This window comes from Benincasa hispida, chromosome 1, assembly GCF_027475165.1.
Source record: "Benincasa hispida cultivar pf3 chromosome 1, pf3_genome.v1.1, whole genome shotgun sequence".
Lineage (NCBI taxonomy): Eukaryota > Viridiplantae > Streptophyta > Magnoliopsida > Cucurbitales > Cucurbitaceae > Benincasa > Benincasa hispida.
The window spans coordinates 68,340,478-68,366,002 of NC_143478.1; the positions used below are offsets into that span (position 1 = coordinate 68,340,478).

The 25,525-nt window shown below is 32.3% G+C and overlaps 1 protein-coding gene across 30 annotated transcripts; it reads left to right on the forward strand.

The window, feature by feature from the left end:
* Positions 1-2,843: 2,843 nt before the first annotated feature.
* Positions 2,844-17,689, forward strand: EMF2 (VEFS-Box of polycomb protein). 30 transcript variants are annotated; one of them, XM_090317163.1, is made up of 24 exons: positions 2,885-2,994; positions 3,383-3,522; positions 3,602-3,732; positions 3,978-4,125; positions 4,366-4,421; positions 5,065-5,179; positions 5,366-5,525; positions 5,609-5,677; positions 7,423-7,550; positions 7,706-7,768; positions 7,906-8,027; positions 9,577-9,641; positions 9,829-9,881; positions 10,008-10,061; positions 10,144-10,203; positions 10,666-10,712; positions 10,791-10,891; positions 12,781-12,819; positions 12,960-13,035; positions 15,231-15,279; positions 15,833-15,916; positions 16,548-16,627; positions 16,866-16,955; positions 17,325-17,689. In XM_090317163.1, the coding sequence occupies exons 4-24, from the start codon at positions 4,000-4,002 to the stop codon at positions 17,443-17,445; spliced, it is 1,758 nt and encodes a 585-aa protein (XP_090173289.1). In that variant the 5' UTR covers positions 2,885-2,994; positions 3,383-3,522; positions 3,602-3,732; positions 3,978-3,999; the 3' UTR covers positions 17,446-17,689. The 30 variants fall into 30 exon arrangements, with proteins under 30 accessions (XP_038877092.2, XP_038877085.2, XP_090173260.1 ...); XM_090317122.1 differs by having other exon boundaries at positions 2,924-2,998; positions 7,414-7,550; positions 12,900-13,035; XM_090317160.1 differs by having other exon boundaries at positions 2,924-2,998; positions 7,414-7,550.
* Positions 17,690-25,525: the final 7,836 nt, after the last annotated feature.

Sequence of the window (25,525 nt, forward strand, 5' to 3'; positions counted from 1 at the left end):
AACCTTTTGCATTGATCCATATTTGGGAGCCTTCGTGAGTTAAAAGTATATCAAGAACATGTTGGTTCATAACATTTATTGAAGCCTATACAAGGCTAACATGAACATATCTTATGAAGGATAAATTTGAAATATCAAATATCTTTTAATCATTCCATTCCATGACTTTGATTCAATTTTGAAGTACGATTCACATTCGTAGAACTGATAATGCTTGAGACTAATTCAATTCAATTTTTGGACAATTTCTTCCATCTCAAGGTATTTTTCCCACTAATTTATGTGTAGAGACTCCTCAATAAAATGGGATTATATTGAAAGGAAAAATAGGCATCTTTTTTAGGTAACATGTTATCCCATGTTTACCCATCATATTCCTAAACATTTTTTTTGGGAGAAGCCATGCTCACTGCAACATATCTTAATTCTTATAAATCGAATGCCTAGTCGGGCTCTCAATTTAAAATCTCCTAATGACGTTTTTCTCAAAATTCATCCCCAACTCTAAATTTTTCCTCAAATTTGACTTCTTATGTATTTGGATGTTCTACATTTGTTCATAATCATTTTCTTCATTGATCCAAACTTGACCTAAAATCCATTAAATGCATTTTTCTAGGTTATTCATGACACAAAAGAGGTTCAAATGTTATTGATGTGAAAACCCTAGCAATTTATAAATTAGGAACCCTTTAATTGAATCCTTAACAACAAATTCTAAAACCTCCAAATCAATTGATACCAATCCAAATGAAATGATTAGAGTTGAATTACATTTTGATTGAGGATCAAGAGATAAGTAGAACTAGTTCCTCACTCCAAATTCAAATACTCCATAAGCAAGATGATTAGACTTAACTGAATCTTCTTGGTTTACAACCCTGACTCAAGAATTGCCAAGTGGTGATGATACTTTGCCATCTACCAAAAGGTTTTCATTAGAAAAAACCCTAAAACTCAAAACTTAAAAAACTATGTATTGTGTTCCCTTTTCCTCCCCTTAAAAGCCTATTTTACTTAACCCAAGGACTCAAAAGTCCATTCTACCCCTGACTAAAAAAAATACTCAAATCCTAAATAAAATATCTATTGGTCCAAAAATAAAAATACCAAAAAATAAGGTACGTCTGCAAATAAAATAATACTAATAGAATTTAACAAAGCTCAACCAATTTCATCTTGTAGTAATCAAATGAAACACTTATAAGCCTTCCATAAGTTGTTGCTTGAATCCTCTTAATTGAGTTCATCTCTATTTGTATGCGAGAATTCAATGCTAAATGTAGCTTCTTGACTCTTGATTGTGTGATTGGTCTTGGAGGTAACACGAGGGCGTCTTGATTCAAATAAGTTATATTCCCCAACCACTAGAATAGTGTACACATTTATGGATGTTACATTCTTTGAAAATTAGTCTTTTTTCCCAAGTCTCAAATTCAGGTGGAGAATATGAAAGAATTTGATTTTGATCCATTGGAACCTAAGTCTATTTGTGTCACTGCTCCTGATCCTATCATGACCGAAGTCCTAATTCCTCATCTTCGACACGAGCTACTTATTTCCATGTCTGACCAACCTATTGTTTCTTACCAGAAGTCTCACAATGTCCTAAACCTCAAGTCTCACAAAGTCAAATTTCGATTATTTATACAAGAAGAAAATAGGCTACCATGAAAACCCCAACATGTTAAACATCTGAACCAAACTCATTCTCTTTGAATCCCACTAGTGAGAATATTGCTCCTATGGTTCCGTTATTTGATGATGCAAGATTACCAATTGCTCAAAGAAAAGGTGTCAGAAGTTATACTAGTCATCCCATTGAAAAATATGCATATCGGAAGTTTCTTCCTTCTTATCAAGTCTTTGTAACTTAGTTGGATAACAATCAAATCCTACATACTATTCAAGATGCACTAAAAGATCCTCAGTGGAAAAGACTGTGGATGAAGCAGTCAAAGCTCTTGAAAGTAATGGAACAAGGACCATTACTACGCTTCCTCTTGGAAAGAATCTTGTTGGTTGTAAGCGGATTTTCACAGTTAAGTACAAGTCAGATGGCAATATTAAAAGATTAAAAGCAAGACTTGTTGCTAAGGGTTTCATCTAGTTATATGATATAGATTACTAAGAGACTTTTGCCTCCATTGCTAAATTAACGTTCTACCTATCCTTTTACCCTTAGTTGTAAATCTAGATTGACCTCTTTTATCAACTTTATGTCAAGAATGCATTTTTGAATGATGATCTCGAGGAAGAAGTTTACATGCAAATTCCTTCTGGAATGGAAAACAAGTCTATGAAAATTGGGTATGTGACAGTAAGAACATGCCGCAGGGTTCTAATGATCAAATAAAATTTATAATTACTGATCAATACTACCTATACTACTGAGTAGTACAAGTGATAAGACTGGATCGATCAATAGGAAAATGTAAATATAGTTTCAAACACATTAGATTTCTAGCTAAAGTTTTGAACAATTAATAAAAATGAGAGTAAGAGGGTATTGAAGAAAAGAGAGAAGAAAAAAGAGAAGAAAAATAGAGAAGCAAGAGAGTATTGACGATTTCTGTTCATATACTAATATAATAGTGTTTTTGAACCTTTTTTTTTATAGTTTGTTTAAGGGTATTTTTGAAACTTTTGAAAGTTCAGAAGTATTTTTTGACGTAAAATATTAATAATTTTTGTTTTATCCAAAATTAAAGGTAGAGATATTTTAAAACTTTTTTTTTTGAAAGTTTAAAGGTAATTTTGAAATCTTAAAAAGTTTAGATATTTTTTGATTCGATAAAACTAGGGTTACTTGGCATAAAAAGAAATTACGAGGGTGTTCTTGCAATTAAAGCAAAATGTCACTTTTCCCGGTGCTGCGACCGTGAGTCCAATTTTAATCTATTGTTTTGCAATCGCCAATTTCGTCATTCACTCCCTCTCTCTTTCTCTCTGCTCGAACCGACAAAGGAACAACATCGACAACACTGAGCTACGGTAGGTAAGCTTTTACTATCAATGGAACCAAGTCGATGTTAAACTTCGAAAATTTCCTCTTGTTCTACCCATTTCTGCACCTCCATTTCTACCTTCAGTTTAATTTTATCTGTAATTTTGATTCTGCTGTTAAAACGTGTTCTGCCTCAAACTTCGAGCTTCTAAAATTGTTTGAGAACTGGGTTTTCCCCATTTTGTTAAATTGAAGCTCCTACACTTTAAACGGTTCAGCTTCGGAAGCTCACATCTTATTCCGAGCGCAAATTTATGGAAATCAGTAGCGAAACAACTATGGGGGTTCTTGTGTTGTTTCTGCGTAGTGATATTTTGAATTAGTGTTGAGGCTCTGTCTTTTCTTCTCTTCTTTTTTTCGTTTAAAATGTTGCAGTGTTCTGTTGCTGATGCGTAAAGGCCTAAAGGGCATGTGTTGGGGGCGTCAAGCCTTATAAGTCTATAGTTGCCATGAGATTGTAATTGGAATTGCTGGAGAAGAATGCCTGGCATACCTCTCGTGGCTCGTGAAACTTCGTATGTGCTATTTTTTTCCGCCAGTCTTTTCAACTTGAGCTTTCTAATGAAATGTAATTGAAGAAAAATTTGTTTGTAGCTTTGATTTTTTTTGAAGGATCATACCATTTGAGAAATATTTTGACTTCTTCAAAATTCGGATGAGCTGTAAAAGTTAGCACTTCTTATGGCCGGATGTACCATGTAGCTTCAAATCATAGTTCCTTGCTGGTACAAGCACTAACACATATGGGAGAACTAGTGTAAGAAGTTACTGTGTCAGGGAGGGTTGTGATTTTGGGAGAAGAACCTGCAGTGCTTAAGTTTATATGCTTTAGAGAGAAGTGTAAATTTTGTTTTGCATTCCTCCATGATTTCTGGCTGTCTACCTTTCTATGAGGCTGCTCTTGTTCTTCTTTCTTCTAGTTCCAGCTTTGTTACAGTTGCCTATTAGTAATCTTTAGTTGCTCTCCCAGCTGTTCCAGAAACGCAGATCAGATGTGCCGTGTAGAATCTCGTGTTCATCTATCTGAAGAAGAGGAAATTGCTGCAGAAGAGAGCTTCTCGCTTTACTGCAAGCCAGTTGAACTTTATAACATTCTTCAGCGCCGTGCTATTAGAAATGTAATGTCTTAGCTATTTTTTCCTCTCTCCAAATGGATTTTATACTCGATGAATATAATGTGGCAATACTCATAAGAACAACTTGCGATCAATATGAAAGTTCAGATAGTCTTAATGGTGGTTCCATCTGTCTCGTGTTCATTTATCTTGAGTAAATTTTGAACTGAAATAATTTTCAATTGTCATACTTACATTGTATGGCCTATTTTGTACTAATACCTATTTTTTGTTCATATGTAGCCACTGTTTCTTCAAAGATGTTTAAGGTACAAAATAGAGACAAAACACAAGAGAAGGTAATTGCTATTAATTTTGTTTCTATTTCTAAAAATTGTCTACGTCAACCATTGGAAGAATTAGCACTCATGTCAGAAATGGCTAACATCATTTAGTCCCTTGGATGTCATTTCACTACTTTCGTGTTCACTGATATTTTTTTGGGTTAGGTGAGGTGCACAACACGTAAAAATAAAATGGTATACTAATGATTTTATTTTGTGAAGCATCAGATTAAGATAAATTAAAGAAACGAGGGATCTTTAAAGGACATGTTTAAGTTGTGGCTTTAGTGAGGGGAGACAATTGTCCGAGTGAGGGTGACAGAAACTTCATGAAAAAAAAAGAAGAAGAGTAGTCCAAATCTTTTGGACTTTTTTGTTTTACAAGTTAGAATTGCTGTAGTTAATGGCATTGCTTTATTTTTTAGAACAAAACTTCATTGAAGAACCTTGTTTAAATTTCATTTTAGTATGAAGTCTTTCTTGCTCCGCTCTCCTCATTAGATGGTTGTGCTGGTTTTCCATTTGAAGCTCTATGCCTCTGTTCTTGGCCACGTCTCTTGTCAATTATGTTCTTTTTCTTTAATGGTGCTTGTTTTTTACAACTGGATTCGGAGTTTTGAATTTATTATGTGCTGAATCTTGAATCTGTTATCTTTAGGATCCAGATGACAATTTCGATCTCTAGGACTTCAAGTGCTAATGGCCAGACACAGAATCTGTTTCCTATGTATGTCATCTTGGGAAGATTGGTCTCTGACATTGCAGTTGCCGAGGTAAGAATGATTGTGGCAGTTTTCAGCTCTGTTTGATCATTGACCGCAAGTTGATTATTAGGTGGTATCCTGCATTTTAAATGGGGGCTTACAGTGCATCCTATCGTTTGTTTTATATTTTTATGACATCTAATAACATTTTTATGACATCTAATTATACGTTTTCTTCATTCCTCAAACCAATAGTTCTCTGGTGTATATCGCTTCAGTCGAGCTTGCCTCTTAACTGGCATTAACAGAGTGGAAAGCAATTCTCAAGTTATAGCTAATTTCATCCTTCCTGAAATTAACAAGCTAGCTGTGGAGGCAAAATCTGGGTCACTTGCTATATTATTTGTTAGCTGTGGTAGGCCTTCACATTTAACTTTTACTGGTGCCCAAATTTATACAGTGTATTTTGTTATTTGGTCTATGTGCTACTTCTTGCAGTTGGATCTGCAAATACTTTGTCTGGTGTAGATTCAGTTGATGGGCCTTTATACATGGCATCTGTTCCTGGTATGCCTTATCCTCCATTGAGTTGCTTATTTTATGATTATTACTGTCTAATATGATTCCACATCTTGATTCTGATTTTGGTGTGCCAAAATATAATCCATGCTAAAACTTGGCTTCTTATTGGGCTCAAAGTTTGAAGTAATTTGGTAATGAGTTATATAAAAAAGAGTACGAGAAAAATGGGATGCTACCCTTGCCTCGAGGGATAATTAAGAACCTTGTTGGTTTGCTTGTTTGTTTTTTAAAGTGCTATTACTTTTGTGATAAGGAATTATTGGAACCACAGAATAAAGGACTAAACCCTTGGTTGCAAGATTGTTTGGATAATAAAAAGCCAAGATGGGACCATCAAAGCAGTACAGTATATTGCATTTTTCCACACAACAAGGAACAACCAGTGTTTTTTAAAGCTCAAAAGAGAAATAAAGAGCAATAGTCTTCTGGGGCTTAAGCAATTTGATTTTTTTAGTTGATAAAGAAGGAAAAACCTAATTATTACCATTTTTTCAAAATTAATGAAAAAGCCCCAAGGCCCAGGGCTTTGAGGTTTGGCTCCACAAAAGGCGCCTTAGGCTCTAGACCTACGCCTTAAGCTTAGGTGCGTGCCCTGGAGGGTTTTTTAAAACACTGGGAACAACTTCTCTGCATCCAGGAAATTTCTATAGTTTCTTTCCAATTTAAAAGTCCAAAGAGAGCTCTAGATATATCCATATAAGTTAGCTTCAGGTTTGAAGAGGTGAACATCAAAACAATTATGTAGAAGGCTAATGGAATTACTGGGAAGGATAATATGCCCGATGAAGGCACTAAAAAGGGATAACCAAAACCTAGAAGCCATCAAGCAGTCGATGAAAAAGGTGCTGTTTTGTTCATTGGTCCCGTACAAAGTACATAAACTTGAGGAGAGTTACCTATTGGTTTCTTCCTTGAACTTTATGATGAGTGTTCACGCTGTTAAAAAACCTCCCACATGACGATCTTAACTTTATTTGATGCGAGCCATTCCAAATATTCTAAAAATTTGCTGTGGCCCGCAGTTTCGTCCCTCTAGTCTTGATCGGAATCCTGTTTCTAATCAATAGAGGCTCTTGCTAGAAAGCAATATTTTTCAAGGCAGAGATGTTTCAGTTTAGGTATATTAATTTCTCTTATTAAAAATAAAAAAAAAGAAAGAAAAGAAAAGAAACGTTAGGTTTCTAGATCTCCTGTATACAGAAAAACCCAACCATATCCAAAATACAGGAGATTGTAGCCTTCCCTGAAATATTGCGATTCCAGAAATTAGAACACAATAGTTCAAGTGGCAACAATAGTCTCAAAACAGTAGAAAATGCACAAGAACAGAAAGCACAATCGAAAAAGCATAAAATACCTAAGCACATTTGAGAGTGCCTATAGTTCTCTCCTAGCTTCAGCCTTCTAGCCAAAATTCTTCAGCCGCTCCTCTTCCATCATAAACCCTCTTTGAACCTCCCTTCGTGGTCCCCACAGAATTTCCTTTTCTGAAATACATAACCACCCAATGTTCCCCACCACCTCAATCTCCCTTACCGAGCAGAATTCCTCTCTTGCCCTTCTTCCTTTCATATGTGCGAATGATCAGTGGTCTCACAAAAAAATGACATCTATATATCAGAAATATTCACTTCTTCTTTGAAATAGTTGATCCAATGGATTTGTAGGTGTGTTCTGTGTACGGGTTTGAAATTTTTACAATTGCTCTTCTTTGGAGGTAGCGGTTGCAGGTTACTGCTTATGGGGCAAGATACCTCTGGAATCACTTTACATTTCGTGGCAGAATTCGTCAAATTTTGGTCTCGGACAGAGGGCTGAGATAATGTCAACTGTTGACATGCGCTCTTGTGTTGTGAAGGTTTGATCAATTGTTTGTTTGTTTGTTCTTTCCCCACAATAAAACGTATTCTGATGTCATTTCATTGCCTGCTGCTTATTTATGTTTAGCTGGTGATAACACTCAATCTCTTATTCACTACTTGCTATGTTATTAGTTTTTATTTTGTCTTGCAGACGAGTTGCTTGGATGGAGAGAAGTGTGTAGGATTTCAAATTCCATATAATTCTGATTCTATGGTCTGTTTTGAGTCTTTTGACTACCAATTTTAATTTATTTTACTTGTGGTATCAAGTATCATTTTTTTCATCTTTCAGACCACTTATCTTTGCTTTTCTTTTTCTTTATTTCTTTCTTAATTTTTGGGTCTCAAAAGCATACAGCACAGCAAGTACAGGTCACAATTTCTGCAGAAGAGTTTGGCGCTAGGGATAAATCTCCGTATGATTCATACACGTACAGTGAAATACCTTCCTCGTCACTATCTCATATGATTCGGTAATACCCTGTCTCTCTGTTTCATTTAGTTTTTCTTCTTTTTTCTTTTTAAGTTTTTAGATATCAACATGCTATTTGATGACAATTTTGTTTTTAGTTTTGTTACTGAAAATTGTGCTTGTTTCCTTACCAACTTTTTACTATAAATTTCATTTTCTGTAAGAAACACTTGAATTCATAACAACCAAAAACAAGAACAAGTTTTTAAAAACTATTTTTTTTTCTTTTTAAATTTTTTATTGATTATTTTTTAGATTTGTAAATTTGGCTTACATTTTGAAAACAGTTTTAAAAAGTTTTTGGAAGGAGTGTTTATAAGCTTAATTTTTCAAAAACCAAAAACCAAAAACCAAAGCCCGAATGGTTATTAGATGGATCATAGTTATCATAGAGATTACCTTCATCAGGGAACTTTCGTAATAACTTTTATAGTTTCTTGCCAATAGGTGAGGGATTTCATTTTTCAATGATCCTCCAACGGTTTATTATTTATTTATTTATTTATTTTTAATCTCTCTTGGTGCTTTCTTTAGGATTTTTCCATTTTTATACTTGATCATTTTAAAGGAATTTTAATTCTTAGTAAAAAGAAAGTATCGTTACTTTTTTTAACATTCTTCTCAGGTTTAGGAAAGTGGTAGGAATTAGTTATCTTAAGGGTATTATTATTATTATATCGTGGGTAAAAAGAATGAAAAAATAGTCCAAACACTAACTATTGAAACAGAATCTAGTTCAAGAGGATCAAACAAAACTCATAATTACAGAAGGTCGGATAATAAGCAGTAAACACCCATAAGTATGCATTAAACCTAGCTACCTTCCAGACCTCTTCCCACAAACTCCTAACCTCCCTAAAATTTTGCTATTCCTCTTGAGCTAAATTCCCCACAACACGGCAAGGAAACAAGTCTGCCACAAAAATGTCTTTATCTCGGAATGGGAGATTTACAAGCACTGGCACACCGCCTCGATCATAATGCAACACTCTCTACCAAGAGCTGAACATAACCTAAACAAACTCAGGCTTTTGCATGAGCAAACTGTCGCTCGACAACATCCAACGACATATAGTCAATATTATGCCTTTGAGAGTGGCAGACTTGAGCATATGGGGTTTCTTAAGGTGTCAGATTCTCGGCTTTTGAAAAGACGATGAAGGGGGTTTCACAACTATGGCTACTTGTGAGGAAAAACAGCAGGAAAATAAAAAAGGAAGTATAATTCTAGAATATATGACAGTACCTTGAGAGTTCACCTTGGGTTTTAGTCTATAAGCCTTATCACTGGGGCTTTATTTCATTTGCTCCTACTTTTCTGCACAATGTAGTGTCCTGTGCAACAACTGAGAAATTTACCTAGGAATTAAGTTGAGAGTTGAATCCATGGGTCTTTGTAGTATCGTCTCTGACTCTCAGGAAATTAATTAAGTTGTAGATCACAAAATTTGCAATGGCAATATTCGTCCAGAAAAGTATAATTCAAAATGGTTGCATGTTTATGGAATAATGTATGCATGGCCATTGTTTTCTTGTTCTTTATGTTTCAGGTTGAGGGCGGGAAATGTTATTTTCAATTATAGGTACTACAATAATAGATTGCAGAAAACTGAAGGTGTGGTATTTCTTGTCTCTATAATATATATATATTTTTTTCATGTTGCGCTTTAAAAATTTGATGCTATTTCTCACAAAAAAAAAAAAATTCTCTTCCCTGCCTGTCAATACTCGATTTCTTTCTATCCCCTGTTTATGCTGCTCATTTTGGCTCTGATTTATTCATGTGGAGTTGTTACTTGCAGTAACCGAAGACTTTTCCTGTCCATTTTGCTTGGTTAAATGTGCAAGCTTTAAGGTAACTTCCATCTCTTTCTATGTATGTGAGGCTGTACTTGGGAGAACTATGTTGGTGAATGTATGTGTAATGTTAGAAAACTTATGAATGCAAAATGTTAATGAACTTATTCTATCTCTTTTACAGGGCTTGAGATGTCACTTATTATCATTACACGATCTCTTCAACTTTGAATTTTGGGTCAGTAACTTTTTTGAGGATCAAGTTGTTTTTATCATCTATTTATGGCTGAGCAAACATTGATTTGATCAAGTTTTGGTAGGTAACTGAAGAGTATCAAGCTGTAAATGTTTCCACGAAGACTGATGTTTGGAGGTCTGAGGTAGGAACAGTTTCATATGTATTATTATAATACTTCTGTTACCACCGTGCAAACATCAGTTGTTCGATATAATATTTATTTTTCCAGGATTTCTTTACTTCTTTCTTCATTTACTTTAGAGGGGCGTCTATATTTACTATCCCTGTTTTGAGATAATTTGGAAAGGTAAAGTTACAATATTTTGCAAGCATGTGTATTTTGTCTCAAATAAAAACGTCTATCTTTTCACAATGAAAAGTCTGTTTCCTCATTAAAAAAGAAGGTACATTAACTGAATCTGATGCTAAATACGCCAAGAGTTGTATTCTATTGTTGGAAGGACAGTCAGAGCTTCTTTATAACAGGGGCAATGTTTCAGATTAAAATATAATCTACTATGTGACAAAAGGTGCTTTAATATTTGGATAAGGTCTAGTTATTTGTGTGTTGGCTTGACAATGACATGAGTTGATTTTCTATCAGATCATCGCAGATGGCATTGATCCAAAGCAGCAGACATTCTTCTTCTGGTTAGTCATCCTGAAATGTTGCTTCTTAACTCCTTGATCTGAATGAGAAACTTTTATCGTTTTAATATGCTTTTTCAGCTCAAGACCTCTCAGACGCAAAAATGTTAAGAGCGCAGTTCAAAGTGCAAAGCACATACATCCTTTTGTTGTAGAGTCTGAATATTCGGACAAGGCGGATGGTATGTGCTTCTTCATTATTTGTTCTCCTCTGTGATATTTTTCTTTTGTAATTCTTATTGAGATTTGTAGTCTTATTTTGGGTGCTACTTATTTTTGGTAAAGCGTGGGGTTGTAATTTTTTGGTTCGCTGTTCTGGAGGAGCTGTCATAGTCGTTTTTGCAAAATTGGCTTGGCCATTATTTGTACCAATTGAGGATGGATTTTCTGACTTATTTTCCTCGTCTCTGATTTTGTTGGGACCACACAATTGTCATTAAGAGAACTTTCTGTGATGGAGCGCGGAATCCTCTTTACATTCCATTAGTTGGTTAGGCGCCTTATCTTGTCCACCCTAGTAAGGCTATCTTCATATGTGAAAGCAGTGATCACCCTAGACTACCATGTCTTTCAAATGGTAGGAAAATGGTCTGTTAGAAGCGTCTCCTGGTAGGAGATAATATGTCCTAGAGATTAGCTGATAGTTTAAAGTTTGTGCTTTGATTCCATTCTTCTTTTCTTCTTCTTCTTCTCCTTCTTTTTCTTTTTCTTCTCCTTCTTTTTGTTTTTAAAAATACCCTTGCCATTTAGTCCGTGGATGGAAAAAGTTTATCCAAACTCTCACTTCCCTCTTCCATGTCCTCTCTTTCCTATATTTCCCTCTTCCATTTCCTCTCTCATTTTTTTTTTCAATCCATGGCCTAGCACTCTCTATTTCTCTTTTTTTCACTCTCTTCTGGAATACTCTCTTAATCTTCTTCTTCCATTCTCCAATCTCTAAAGCCACCCCCTTTTTTTTCCCTCTTTTCTAATTTCAATTCCAAATCCCTCTGCCCTATCGAGACTTCAGGTTGCGTTTTGTTAAAACTAGTTGATGAATGTGCAGAATCGAACAAAATATAAATAACTCTTCAAGGTGAAAATTGGTATAGTATGGCAAGTTAACTGTCAATGTTTTTTTTTATACATTATTTTCCAAAGGAAACAAAAACTTCAGTGAAAAATGACTTCAGATTTCACATTCAACAAATTTGAGTTGATATCATAGATAAAGCAGCAATGACATGATACAGCCCCACAAATTCATTTATTCCTTTATAATCCCAACAAATAAGATTATTAACATATAATTCTCATATTAAAACGTCAGTTCATCATTCTGTGGTATCACATTCGTATGCCAACTTCTAAATTTATAAATACTTCGCATCTTCAAAAATCACAAGGGGCCAGAATAGCCCAAAGTACATTCCATCAGGGAAATAAGGAAGAGGGATTTGGAAGTGAAATTGGAAAAGAAGGGAAGGGGTTAGTTTTCTGTTTCAGAGATTGAGAAAGTGTTAGGCCGTAGATTGAAGTAGATGAGAGAGAGAAGTGTGAGAAAATGGAAGAGGGAAATGATGGGGTAAGGATAAACATTTTCCATCCACCTACTTAACAGTATGAAAAATTTTGAAAAGTCCATGGTATCAATGCAACTTTTAAAGTTCAGTAGTATTATTGAAATGAGGTACAAAGATATTGAGAATTTTCTAGAATTTAGGCTATTTAGCCCAATTTATATGCATCTTTGGAACTCTTGAAACCTGAGCCTTGGCTTTTGCATCAGTTATCCTTAAGGTCCGATATGAGGGTGGTAAGATTAGATCTTACTCATACCTAAATGGATGTTCTCTGGGCAGGATAAACTGCTTACTTATTATTGTTTGAAACTGTCTTTTGAGATATTTTTGAATAGTACCCTCTGACAATTCTCTGTCTCAAGTCTGAAATATTATTGTGTTGCTTAGATGCCAATGATAATGAAAAGGGCTTTGGAGTGAGTTTTTTGCTTGGCCGCCTCTGGCACTTGATTTTATATAGTTCCTTCTTGTACAGATATCATTATTGAGCAACCACCTTCTTGTTTCAGATGCTCAATCTAGCAAAGGTGAAAAGGCTCAAATATCAGGTGAGAATGTCAGCTTCGATTGCCAGTATCCATGTTTTGATGTTTCTAGATTATGTTACATAGTAGCATTAATATTGCAGGTTTTTTAAGTACCACTCTGCATTCATCCAATGTTCCTGACTGCGTACAATCAATATCAGGGCACAATGTCGCACCAACCATGCTTCAGTTTGCCAAGACAAGAAAATTGTCGATTGAACGTGCAGACCCAAGACAGTATGTTTTACCTGTCTTTTTCCATCACTGCAGAAATTTTGTCTTTATGCAAGTCCTATTAAGATTCATATTAAATCATATTGAGTTTCTATTGTGTGAAAGCATTAAAGGTGTTACTTCCAGTTTAGCCGATGCACTTAAGTTGAAACCTTATGGTTTACTTTTATGAACCAAGTTTTCATCGAGAAAAATTTGAAAGAACTCAAAGACACAAAAAAGAGCCCACAAAAGAAAAAAGAAAAAAAAAACCTGGAGACAACCTACACAAAGTGTCTCCAATCAAGCAAGATATAACTAAGAGAATAATTATGAAATAGGCTTCGTAACTGAGGCCCATAGGGAAACATGGAATCTAGCGAGGGACCAAACATCAAATGATTAAGCTCCTTCGCTCTTAAGACTATTATGCCTCTCTCCCCAAAGACCCTACAGAAACTAACTCCTCCAAGGGAGAAGGGTTGACAAGATAAATGAAAAAAGAATGGAGAGGTTAAACTTTGATTCAACAAGGAATTCTTGGGGAGATGAAACCGAGCTTAGACTTTTAAGATGGCTTGAAATTTACTTATTTTTGTTGAGTTCCTTTGCAGCTCTGTGAGAGTTTTTGGATTTAGAGAAATAGTTTTTCGAGAGATCGAGAGACTAGGTAGAGAATGTTTGGGAGGTAGTGAGGTTTAATGGCACCTTGAGCTTCGGTCTCTAATTTTTATTTTATTTTAAATTATTATTATTATTATTATGCTCTAATATCTTCCATTTTTCTCGATGAGGCTCAACTTCTTACCAAAAGTAAATAAATAAATAAAGCTCCCTTCTTCGGTTTGTTGTTTGGTGGGGGAGGGGAAGGATACTTACTTTTGGAAAGATCGGTGGGTGAAGGATAGACCCCTCTGCTTGATGTTCCTGCGTTTTCTTCACCTCTCGTCCTTTAAAAATCATATGGTGTTGGATTTTTTAGTTAGAAGTTGTCTCCTTTTCGCTTACATTTCGTTGTTCTTCATCAGATGGAGAAGCGATGGATGTGGCCTTGCTTTTGTCTTTGCTTGAGGCAGTTGTTTTTAGATGGGGAAAAGAGGATTTTAGGGTGTGGAATCTCAATCCTTTGGAGGGATTCTCATGCAACTCCCTTTTTTTGTAGGAATATCGATCCTTCTCCCTTAGGTGAGTTGGTTTTCTCTCCTCTTTGGAGGATTAAGATCCCTAAGAAAGGTAAGTTCTTTACCTGGCAAATGGAAGCATTAACACTTTGGACGCCTTGTGGAGAAGATGCCCTCATTAGTTGGTCTGTTTTGTTGTATTCTTTGGAGATGCGAGTTTGCGCGAGTCATGTGGAGCGATTTCTTTCAGACTTTTGATTGGGATATCTAACAAATGTTAAATCTAAAATAAATCGTGCAACTCTTTTTTTTTTTTTTTTTTTTTGAGTTAGATTTCATGTTTCCCCCTAGTTTCAATTTTAAAGACTTTTTGTAATTTTTTGGTTCTATTTTGTATAGACGGATTCCCTTCTTTTAGGTGGACTTCTTTTGTTGAGCTGGTTTTTTATATGCTCATGTATTCTTTCAATTTTCTCCATGAAAGTTGTTTTTATCATCCAAAAAGGGGAAAAAGGGCTTGAGGGAAAAGTAAAAACTATAGTGCTCACCCTCCCATGATTTGAAATTCTTACGGTTTCTTGCCCTGGTAGCAGATATTGTTGCAACTCCTTTCTTTGGAGCTTCAACTGTTTACCAGTGCTTACTAAGCGAACAAGAGAGAGAACTAGTTGCTTTGTGAATCTTTTTTAAAAGAAAAAGTAAAATCTTGTTAATGAATGCAGTAAAACCATCAATTTGGAACTTAGGACTCGAAAGAAGAAACGTAGATAATTGCTGGAAACAAAAATTTAAAGTATGATAGAGACAGTACAGATGCTTGAATGGCTCTTAAAGTATGGTAGTTGATCCCTTTCCTTTTTAGTTTAATTTTTGGCTTGACGTTTAGTTTACTCTTGACAAATCACTCATTCTTCTGACATCAATTTTCTGTTGCCTACTAAGAGCATTGTTATCCCATGAAGTTGTGAATGATTGGAATTGATTGTACTTCTCAGTAGAACAACTAGTTTAAATTACTTATTTTATAAGGATTTTGTTCTGTAGTTAGAAGATATGAACTTTAATCTGATTCTTTTCTTTGTTTTTATTGTCTTTTAGCTGTACCCTCTTAAGGAAGAGACAGTTCTTTCATTCCCACAGAGCTCAGGTGAATTCCTTTTTATCTTATTGTTGATTGGTAAAATTTTCATGGTTCATAACAGATGGGAAGCTGTCCTGTCCATTATAGCACGTCACCTGGGTATAACTGGCATGATGACTTCCTGGATCGAACTTTTCTAATATTCAATGCTCTTTAAGCACAAAAAAATTCTTTGCACTCTTTATTATTTATTTTATCTTACTGTCTGTTTTATTACAGATTTAGGCCTTAGATAACCTTTTTCCAGATTTTGATATGTACGTAACATTCTTGACTGTCTAGTTTTGTAAATCTTGGCTTGTTTCAAAAAAGTTTGATATGTTTTAAATCTTGGCTTGTTTCGAAAAAGTTTGATATGTTTTTGCAGTAGTCTTAAGTATGTTATGAGTCGATGGGATTCTTGCTGAGGTAGGTACTGCTAAGTTCTATGAGTAGGCATCCATGTGTTGTTAGTCATTTGGAATTCTTCTCTTTTAGATCTTTTGTTTTGTTATATTGTTAATGCATATGATTCTTAGTTTAATTATTTCTTTTCCAATATTTAATGACATACTTGAAGCCAATGGCATTGGAACAAGTGTTATCAGATCGAGATAGTGAAGATGAAGTTGATGATGATGTTGCAGATCTCGAGGATAGGAGGGTAAGGTTTGAAGTTTTGATAACATCTGATAACTAATAGGGGTTTGTAACCTTGTAAGCGTGTGATTCTCTCCCATGAGGTCCTTTTCTATTGCTTTCTTTTCTTTTGCTTGGGGTGTCTGACCATTAGTGTTAGTAATGTTTTGCTCAATGGTAGTGACCTTTGTCATTTGTGTTATCATCTTCATCCAATTACACTAGATGTTGTGGGTGGGTTGGTGCAAGTGTCGTACATTGTGATTCTTTTTACATTTGCCTGAGAAGTCCTTTATGCTGTGTTTTATGTTTCCTTCATCCATTGGTTCTGGGTAGTCGAGATTGTATGGACGTGTTAAAATTAACTCGAGACCAGTCACAGTTCAATATGGAGGACGTTGTGGCGAATGGGTGAGGGAAATAGCGGAAGGATGAAAATGTGATCTTCCCATGTGTTTTTGTTTTCAGTTCCGCAGGATCATTTATTGTTGTCCTGCTTGATTTTAGAAGTAAAAATGTGTTTTAATTTTCACGAGACCCCTACCTTTGCTTTCTTCCTTATTTTGTGGAGAGACTATAAAATAGATTTTGATTCCTTGTCCTAGTCATTTGGTAACAATATGATGAAAACATAACTGGATTTTGCATTGATCTAGATGCTCGATGATTTTGTCGATGTAACCAAGGATGAGAAGCGAATGATGCATATGTGGAATTCATTTGTCAGGAAGCAACGGTAATTCAACAAACATTTTTCCTGGCTTTTATTGTCAGTATACTTTTAGATAAAAAAAAAAAAAGTAAGGTCCAAAGTCACATTAAAATTTGAAAAGAAACTTACAACATACTAGTTCTGCATGTTCTTTTAGGAATAGATAAGAATTATGGTGGATCTAGATGTTATATGTGGATAAATTGTATTGGACTAATCTTCAAATATAATGTTATCTGAACATGGTGTTATTCATTTTTAGGGTGCTGGCAGATGGCCATATCCCCTGGGCTTGTGAGGCATTTTCACAATTACATGGACCAAACCTTGTCAAAACTCCAGCTCTACTATGGTAGTTTCTCATCTCTTTATGTTGTGAACCACAAATTCTCAACTTCTTTCCCAAATTTTCCGTACGAAAATCCTTTAAGAACATGAATACCATTTAAGAAGGTTACCGTGTCTGGAGATGTTATTGAACTGCCTTTTCTCTTGTCTTCTGCTTGAGGAGAATGTCGTGAATTGCATTGTCACTTCATCTAAATTATAATGACAGCATATGGCACTGTGTGATTCCTATAACATGCTCCTTATTGTATGAAATGGAGAATAGTTTGAGTTATTTAAGTCATATTTTCGTGTAAACCCTATACCCACATACCCGTTAACGTCTAGCCGTCATGTTTTATGTTTGAACATACTCTTCTTCTGGGGTTGGCAGGTGCTGGAGATTGTTTATGATTAAATTGTGGAACCATGGGCTACTTGATGCAAACTCCATGAACAGTTGTAACATTATTCTTGAAAGAATACATAGTGAAGCTTCGGATCCTAAAAGCTGAGAGGAATCAAATTTATTCATTTCCTTACTGAAAGTCAAGATTATTGGTGAAAGAGAGATATTTGTTCACTGCATGCCACTATGTGTTGTATTTCTATACTACGTGGACCGTTGTCCCCTTTTATTATTATTTTTTTTTATCATCATTATTTCTTTTTTATAAAATGTTGAGATACTGTATAATTTGGATTTGGGAACTCCCAAGAAAGGAATTGGAATACAGAAATTTGATTTCATGCACCCAATTTGGGATTCCTTTTTCTGTCTTGGTATGAGAATTACTAGCTAACAAGCCAGTGTTGAACAAATCGAAGAAATTCCATCATCTTTTTTAGGAGTTCAAAGCTGAAACCGAAGAAGTCGACCAACCTGACTTATTTGGGTTGATTTGGCGTGTTTGCTCGATACAAATGTTGATTGTTTATGGTTGGCTGTTGTCGGTTTTGTTCGTTCTTCATGGTTCATTCTGGTTGGGTGATTTTAATTTTGATTTTCTACTTTACTTAATTGAACCTTAAATTGATTCAGTTTCATCATGGATTTCATGAAGGATGAGTTATATGATGAAGAAGCAATGATGCAAGTAACCAATTACTTAAGATCCATTGTTCTTTTGGAAGTGATAGAAATCCAATTCCTTTGGTTTTGCTTTTGGCATGTTTTCGGGGTATCATTTTATGTGATGTATACATCACTTCCAACTTCTAATGATGGAGTCTAATTAGAAAAATAACGAAAATAACTAAAAAAAAGAGGAAAAGCAAATATCAATTTGATATCTAAGTTTTGGTTGTATCAATTAGAATCTTGAACTAATAATCGTATCAATTTATATTTTGAATTTTTATCGATTTATATCCTTTAACTTTCGTTCAATCAGAAACTTTTAGTGTGATTACATTAATTATTTAAATTTTTATAAGTCAAATCAATTTTGACTATTCACTATGATTATCTTTGAAAATTATATATGCATTAATTCTCAAATGAATGTTGGTTTTATAAAGCAGATAATTAGAGTAAATGCATGGATGATTCTAATAGAAAATTAAGAGTAGATTCTAAATGAATTTATTTATGAAAGTTTAGAGGTTTGATTAATACAATGATAAATTTACACTATATTTTTCCAAATAGAATAAATGAAGGGTGTATATTGATTACAAAAGTTCATAGTTGAAAAAAAATAATTATTAGTTTAGGGTTTATATTGATACGATTCTTAAACTAAGTGAAGAGGTATAAATTGATATTTTCTATAAAAAAATTAAAAATGTAAGAATATAATGTTTTGACCTAAAATCAAGAAAGATGTAAGTAACTAACTTACTATGTAACTAATATTTAAAAAATATCCTAAAATTTAGTAATATTTTATAACCAGATTTTATCAACATTTTTTTTTTTTTTACATTTTTCATCTTTTGATATTCTCTTTCATCTTTTAGTTTCATAATATTTTAAAATAAAAACCATATCATTTCCAGAATTACTATTATATAAGGATTTTATTTTTTGAAATATTATTAATTATATTCTCTCTTCAATAAAATTTTGAAATATTTTTTTTTTCTTATTAACATAATTTTTGAATTTTAACTGTCTTTTTTTTTTTTTGTTATTTATTAATTTTGTTTGGTATCCAACTACTGCATAATATTTCGTATTAATCTTTTCTTTATTTAGAGAGTTCTTTTATTTTCTTTTTGTATTCCTAGTTGAAAATTGATCATCTCTCCATTGAGATCTCAAATATTTCTCGAATATAATGAAAAATGTAAATATACATTGCCCATACCGTGGTTTTTTTGACGTGTTTACAAATATATTTGAAAATGTAAATGCACATTGCATATATTATTCGGTATCGTACAAATTGTCTTGTTCATACCGTTATCAAATATACCTTAGTTTATTTCTAGAAAATTCAAATATGTAGTGCTATATATACCAAATTCACATTGTTTTCTTCTTCAAAACTTATTGGTGATTTTTGCTTTCATTTATGAGGGAAACAATTTTTGGATTTTTGGAGAAACTTCCCTTACTTATGTAGGTTTTGAAAAGAAAACCGTCGTGGGAAGTCTATAACCATAAAAAGCCTTCCTCAAATGCTCACTTTGGTCTTAATATTATTATACCATAAATTTCATACAAGATTTTTTCAAACAGAACTCAATGAAGGGTGTATTTACACTTACAAAAGTTAATAGTTGAAATTAATACAATTATTAATTCAAGATTTAAATCGATACAACCATTAAACTAAGTGAATGTTAAGGAGGTCTGAAAAAGATAAGTTTGTGATATTTTTTTTTCTGGGTAAAATAATGCCCATTAGGCTATTCATGTTAAAAAAAGAATTAGAGAATTATGTTATTGGAACTATTTATTTGGGTAATTGCAATAGATAACACTTTTAGGATTTATGAATAATAATGAAATGAATAACAACATTTTCAAATAATTGAAAATATAACAAAATCTATCTATAATATACTATATCGTTTATAGACTACTCCTACCAGCTATATAGTCTATCCTTGATAGACTACGAGAGATTAATCTAAATTTTGCTACATCTATATATTTTTTTACATTGGACTATATTTACTAATACTTTGTGTTTGATTGTTATATTTGTAATTGTCCTTATTTATTTAGACTGTTTGTATAGAAAGCCATAAAATCAATCAATGCCACCATAGTTTAAGATAGTGGACAATTTTAAAATTTTGGCTAGTAACGATTTCGTTTTTAGTTTTCTATTTTTTGAAATTTATGCTTGTTTACTCACTATTCCTTTATATTTGTTTACCTACCATAACTTTTACACTTATAGCAATTGCTTTCATCTATTGATTTCCTTATTTTGTTATCAATTTTAAGAATTGTTTTAAAGTTCAAGTTTATTTATTTTTAGCTATTATTATTAAAAAATATGTTTTTGTTTCTAGAATTTGATCAAGAATTTTTATGTTTAATTAGAAAAAATGAAAATCATGATAAAAAAGTAGTATTAAATTGAATATAATTTTTAAAAATAAAAATTAAATGATTATCAAACCAGCATAAATTTTTGCAGTTTTTAAAGATTTGATTTTTTAAAATTTTCTTAACAAATTTAAAAACAATTATAAAGAAAATGTGAGACAACCGGCATAACTAAAAATATAATTAAATAATGATCAAATGAGGCCTTTACTATTTATGTCATCATACTAATTTGTCTATAGTTCACTGATTACTGATTTTTTTTTTTAAGTTGAACACATTTTTAGTTCTCGTATTTTGAACCCTTTTCATCTTTTCGTCCTTTTATTTATACTTTTTTTTTTTAAAAAAATAAAAATAATGATTTTAAAAAAAATAAATTTGTTTGATGATTTTTTATTCTTTTTTAAACTAATCTTGCAAATATCATTTCCAATTTTTATGTTTTGATGTTTATATTTTAGAAGTTATTTTCAAAATCAAGCGAAAATTAAAAACTAGAAATAAATATATTTTTCAAGAAGAGTTGTTTTCAAATATAGAAAAATGAACCAAAATATTTATAAATATGGCAAAATTTGAACGTTTATCTGTGATAGACCATGATAGACCACTATTTATGTCTATCTATGTTTAATGTAGATACAATAGTAGTCTATTGTAGTTTATCGTGGTCTATCGAAGATAGACGGTCATATTTTGCTATTATTTATAAATATTTTCAACAATTTTGTCATTTAAAATAATTTACTTTCAAAGACTTACTTTTGTTTTTGAATATTGGTTAAGAATCCTCCATTTACAAGGAATATGAACATTATGAGTAAGAATTTGTAGAGAAACAAACGCAATTTTAAACAGTAAAAAATAAAAAATAAAATAGTTATCAAACGAAATCTAACAATAATAACAAATCACTTCAAATTTAAAAGAAAAAAAATGTTAATTAAATAAAACTTATATTCATGAAATAATATTTACGATCCAAATCGTCCCTAAAATCTGGGAATGCCGTGTGATGCAAGTTTTGAAAAGTTAAACTCGTTGAAGAGGGAAAAAGGGTACCAAAATTAAGTTTAATTTTGTCATTTCGTGAAAAAGAAAGAAACGCTCACAGATTTATAGAAAATTGAGTCGGTTTTCTTTTTCTTTGTGTTTTTTAGATCCTTAAATGTGTATTTTCATGCTTTTCAACCATTACCTTCAATTAATTCCTCCTTTTAATCTCTTTTCCTATTTTATTTTATTTTTTTTAATTCAAATTTTTACAGCTCGTCATTTTATCTATTTTCGATTTAAAATTCATAAAAATATGTTTGTAGACTCAAAAATCAAAATATCGATATATATAAAAGAAAATTTTGAGCTTAACTTAACGGTAGTTATCATGTACTCTTTCTGTTGAGATTAGAGGTTCAATCTCTCATTACTGTAATTATGTCGTACTAAAAAAGTAGAGATATAATTAATCTAATTTAGATTCGTCACAATAATAGTTCATAAAATTTCATTTGATAACCATTTTTTTTTAATTTACAAATTATGCTTAATTGTTTGTCATTTCTTGACTATGACTTTTACATTTTTCAAGAAAACATTAAAAACCGTAATAAAGAAGTGAGAAAACAATGTACTATTTTCAAAAATCAAATAATCATCAAATTGGTTGTTAATTTTCAAAATTTAGCTTGAATTTTGTAAACATTTAAAAAAATAGATAATAAAATAAAGTAATTTTGGATGAAATTAGTATTTATAAGTTTATTTTTTTAAAAAAAAATCAGTTAATTATCCGATGATGCGCAATTGAATATGTTTTCGTTTTGTTTGTACTTCTAAAATAGTATGTTATTAAACAATTGTACCACAAGTGAATTTTTCCAGTGGAGTAAAGTATGATTTTCCTTTGATATTATCATTTAATATATTTTCATATTTTGATCATTATATTATCATAACCTATCTTTCGTGGATTTAGGTTTTTTATGTTAACATTTTCTTCTTTTATAACGATAAAAAATTAGTTGAATATGGCAATCGATTAAGCGCATTACACGAATTTAAAATTACTTTGTCAATGCACAACGATAGGATAACTGTCGTCTTAAATTATCGGTATCGTTATAAATATAGAGATCAGTTTATCGAACTATTTATCTTTTTCTTTCTCGTCATCCTATAACTTCACATTGGATATCAATAAAAGATTATTATCATGTATCATTTTGTACTATTGGACCATTTTTTTTCCTGACAATCGTCACTAATGTTTTTTTTTTTTTCTAATAAAAAATATATCTAATTATTATTACTAATTTTATTGGATTTATCAGGTATCATTTTGAACTTCTTTTGGTTATTACCAAAATAATAAAAGAAACGGATGCCTATTTAAAGGACACTTTTCAACAAAGTTTAGAAAGGAACAAATATTTTTCTCAAAAAAAAAAAAAAAAAAAAAGGAAAAGAAAAAAAGAAAAAAAATAGAAAGGAACATATATAATTTAGCTTTAACGTAAAGTGCTTTTAACGTAAAATGCTTTTACACATCTTTTTTTTGCATTTTTTTTTCGCATTAATCTTTTTCAATGCCCATATATATATATGGATAACTCTCTTCATTTATAAAAACAAATATAAAAATAAATGTAATGGCCATATTCAATTTATCCTCCTAAAAGAAAAAAAAATAACCAACATGGTTAGGGTTTGGTTAACCAAAACAACTTCTTACCATTTATTGACATACTAATACATTGAATAGAAAGAAATATATTCTTTCATAGGTTCATTGTTTTTTATTTATTTTTTGGTTTGAGATATAAAATTCTTTTTTTAGTTCCGCTCTAAATATGTTTTGTGAGTGCCTCGATTTTCATGTTTTTTTAGGCCGCCTAAGAACCAAACACACCCAACACCTCATCTTGAAGGAGAGGGAGGAAACAATGTGGAAAAGCATCTTTTTGGAACAAACAATTTTGAGAGGATGCCAAAGCTGCACAAGCGTGAGCAATTTTATTCTCCTCTTAAAAAACATGACAAAAACACACCAGATTAATAGAGTTCCTTTAAATATATATATATATATATATATATCCCATGAGAACCCCAATCTCAGTAAAAGAAACCTCTTCCTCTGTGAGAAGCTTAATAACTTTCAGTGCATCTGAATCGACCTTAACTAGGGGTTTCTTCTAGCTCACTTTATCTCTCTAACTCTCTAACAGAGCTTCAGCTTCAAGCATGATTATGTTTAAATTTGCAACCTCCCGTGGCACGACCAAAGTGATCTTGGATGATCCACCGAGCCCCCCTAAAATTCGCAGAAGACCAAGCTACATCCGTATTCAGTTTCCAATTGCCAGTAGTTGGCTGAGACTAACAAAAGCTAGGAGGGACAGAGGAAGAAATAGACGTCGACAAAACTCCAACCACCCTCGTGGAGCCTCCACCCCATCAATCTCCAGAAGAAAAGAATCAATCCTCATCGTAAAGAAATCTAGATCAGGGGACCCCTTTTTGCACTAAACCTCAAGACATTCCCAGTAATCCATTCAAGACCATCAACCCCTACCAGAGTCGCATAGAGTAATATTAGAGAGAAGGAACAAATTCCAAATTTTCCTTCAAAACCTAAGGCCCCTTTTAATAGAGAATTTGAATTATGTTTTATGTTTTTAAATTCATTGAGTTCAGCAATAATATGTGTTTGACAGACAATCCGAATTCTGTTTCTGAAAACTGTTATAGATTCTGTGATCTAAATAGTACAAATTCTAAAAATAACATTTTTATGTTTTCACCGTATCCAGATTTTGAATTTTAAATTTTAAAATGTGAATTATATTAAATAAAGATAAACACGTTTAAAAATACTGTTTATCATATTATAGACCCAATTCCTTTTTTTTTAAAAAAAAAGATATATATAATGTAATGTATATAAATTATATAATATTACAAAATAATTATTATTTAAATTTTCTTTAAACATAAATCATATTCATAAATAAATTATTAATAGTTTATCGTCATCTAAATATTAGTGGATAACCACAACTACTTTCATGATTTAGAAATATAGTATCAAATACATTTTAAACCATTGTTTAAATTAGAATCCAATTTTTGAATTTGCTACCAAGCACATATCTGAAAATATAAAATACAAATTTGTTTTCATTAAATCCCCTATTTTTAAATTCTCTACCAAATAGAACTTTACAATCCTAGAACACATGACTCGTAAACTCGAATGGGACCTGCACAAATAACACAGAGTTATATAAATTCCTTTAGCATAAATGTTCTCAAAGGGTGGAAATCAAGTCATGAAAAATTCGCCAATAGGTAATTTAGACTTCAGGTTTGACCGTCGCTTGCTAGAGATCCTTCCAACACTTAGAAGCCTCCATCATGCAAGAAATTGGAGGAGTTCAAACATTTCTTAGAGAAATACCCAAATGATAGGCACTTTTGATAGAGATCTGTCCCCTTTTATCGGAGAATCAGGACACTTCATCCTTGATCAAATGCCTCCCAAGATGGATCTTGAGAATTATTGTCCGCGTCAGGTGGAAGAAACACATCTCTTCTAAGAGCTCTTTTTATCGAAGAACTCCTACAATGTTATTTTCACCTTAATTAATATTGATTCCACTCGTTGGTTTGTTTTGGGTCAATCGATAGTTTTGTAATAATGAATGGAAAAATTCATCTATAACTATTGGCAGTGATTTTATTTTTATTTTTTTTAAAGTATAGGAATAAAAAATGTTACATATATTATTATTATTATTTTTTAATAATAATGATAAAAATAATACTCAAGAAACAACTTAAACTTTTTGGTTTGTTTTATTTTTATATAATAGCCCTTAAAGATTTTTTTCATGTTTCTTTTTTCACAGTATATTTAAAAACAGAGATATCTTATAAGATCATTTTTGGGTTTTCGTTCTTTTTTTTTTCCTGTAATTTCAAAACATACTAAAAATTCAATTATTTATTCTTTTAATCGAGAAGTAAGTGTTCTCCAAGGGAGAACAATGAATAAGCTAAATGCACGTATAGGTGAAAATGTAGGT

Coding starts and splice junctions, on each gene's coding strand:
- EMF2 (XM_039021133.2), top strand. CDS start 3,697: ATGTACCATGTAGCTTCAAATCATAGTTCCTTGCTGGTACAAGCACTA. Junction 8,028..9,576: donor TCACTATCTCATATGATTCG/GTAATACCCTGT, acceptor TTTATGTTTCAG/GTTGAGGGCGGGAAATGTTA. Junction 16,628..16,865: donor TCATTTGTCAGGAAGCAACG/GTAATTCAACAA, acceptor ATTCATTTTTAG/GGTGCTGGCAGATGGCCATA.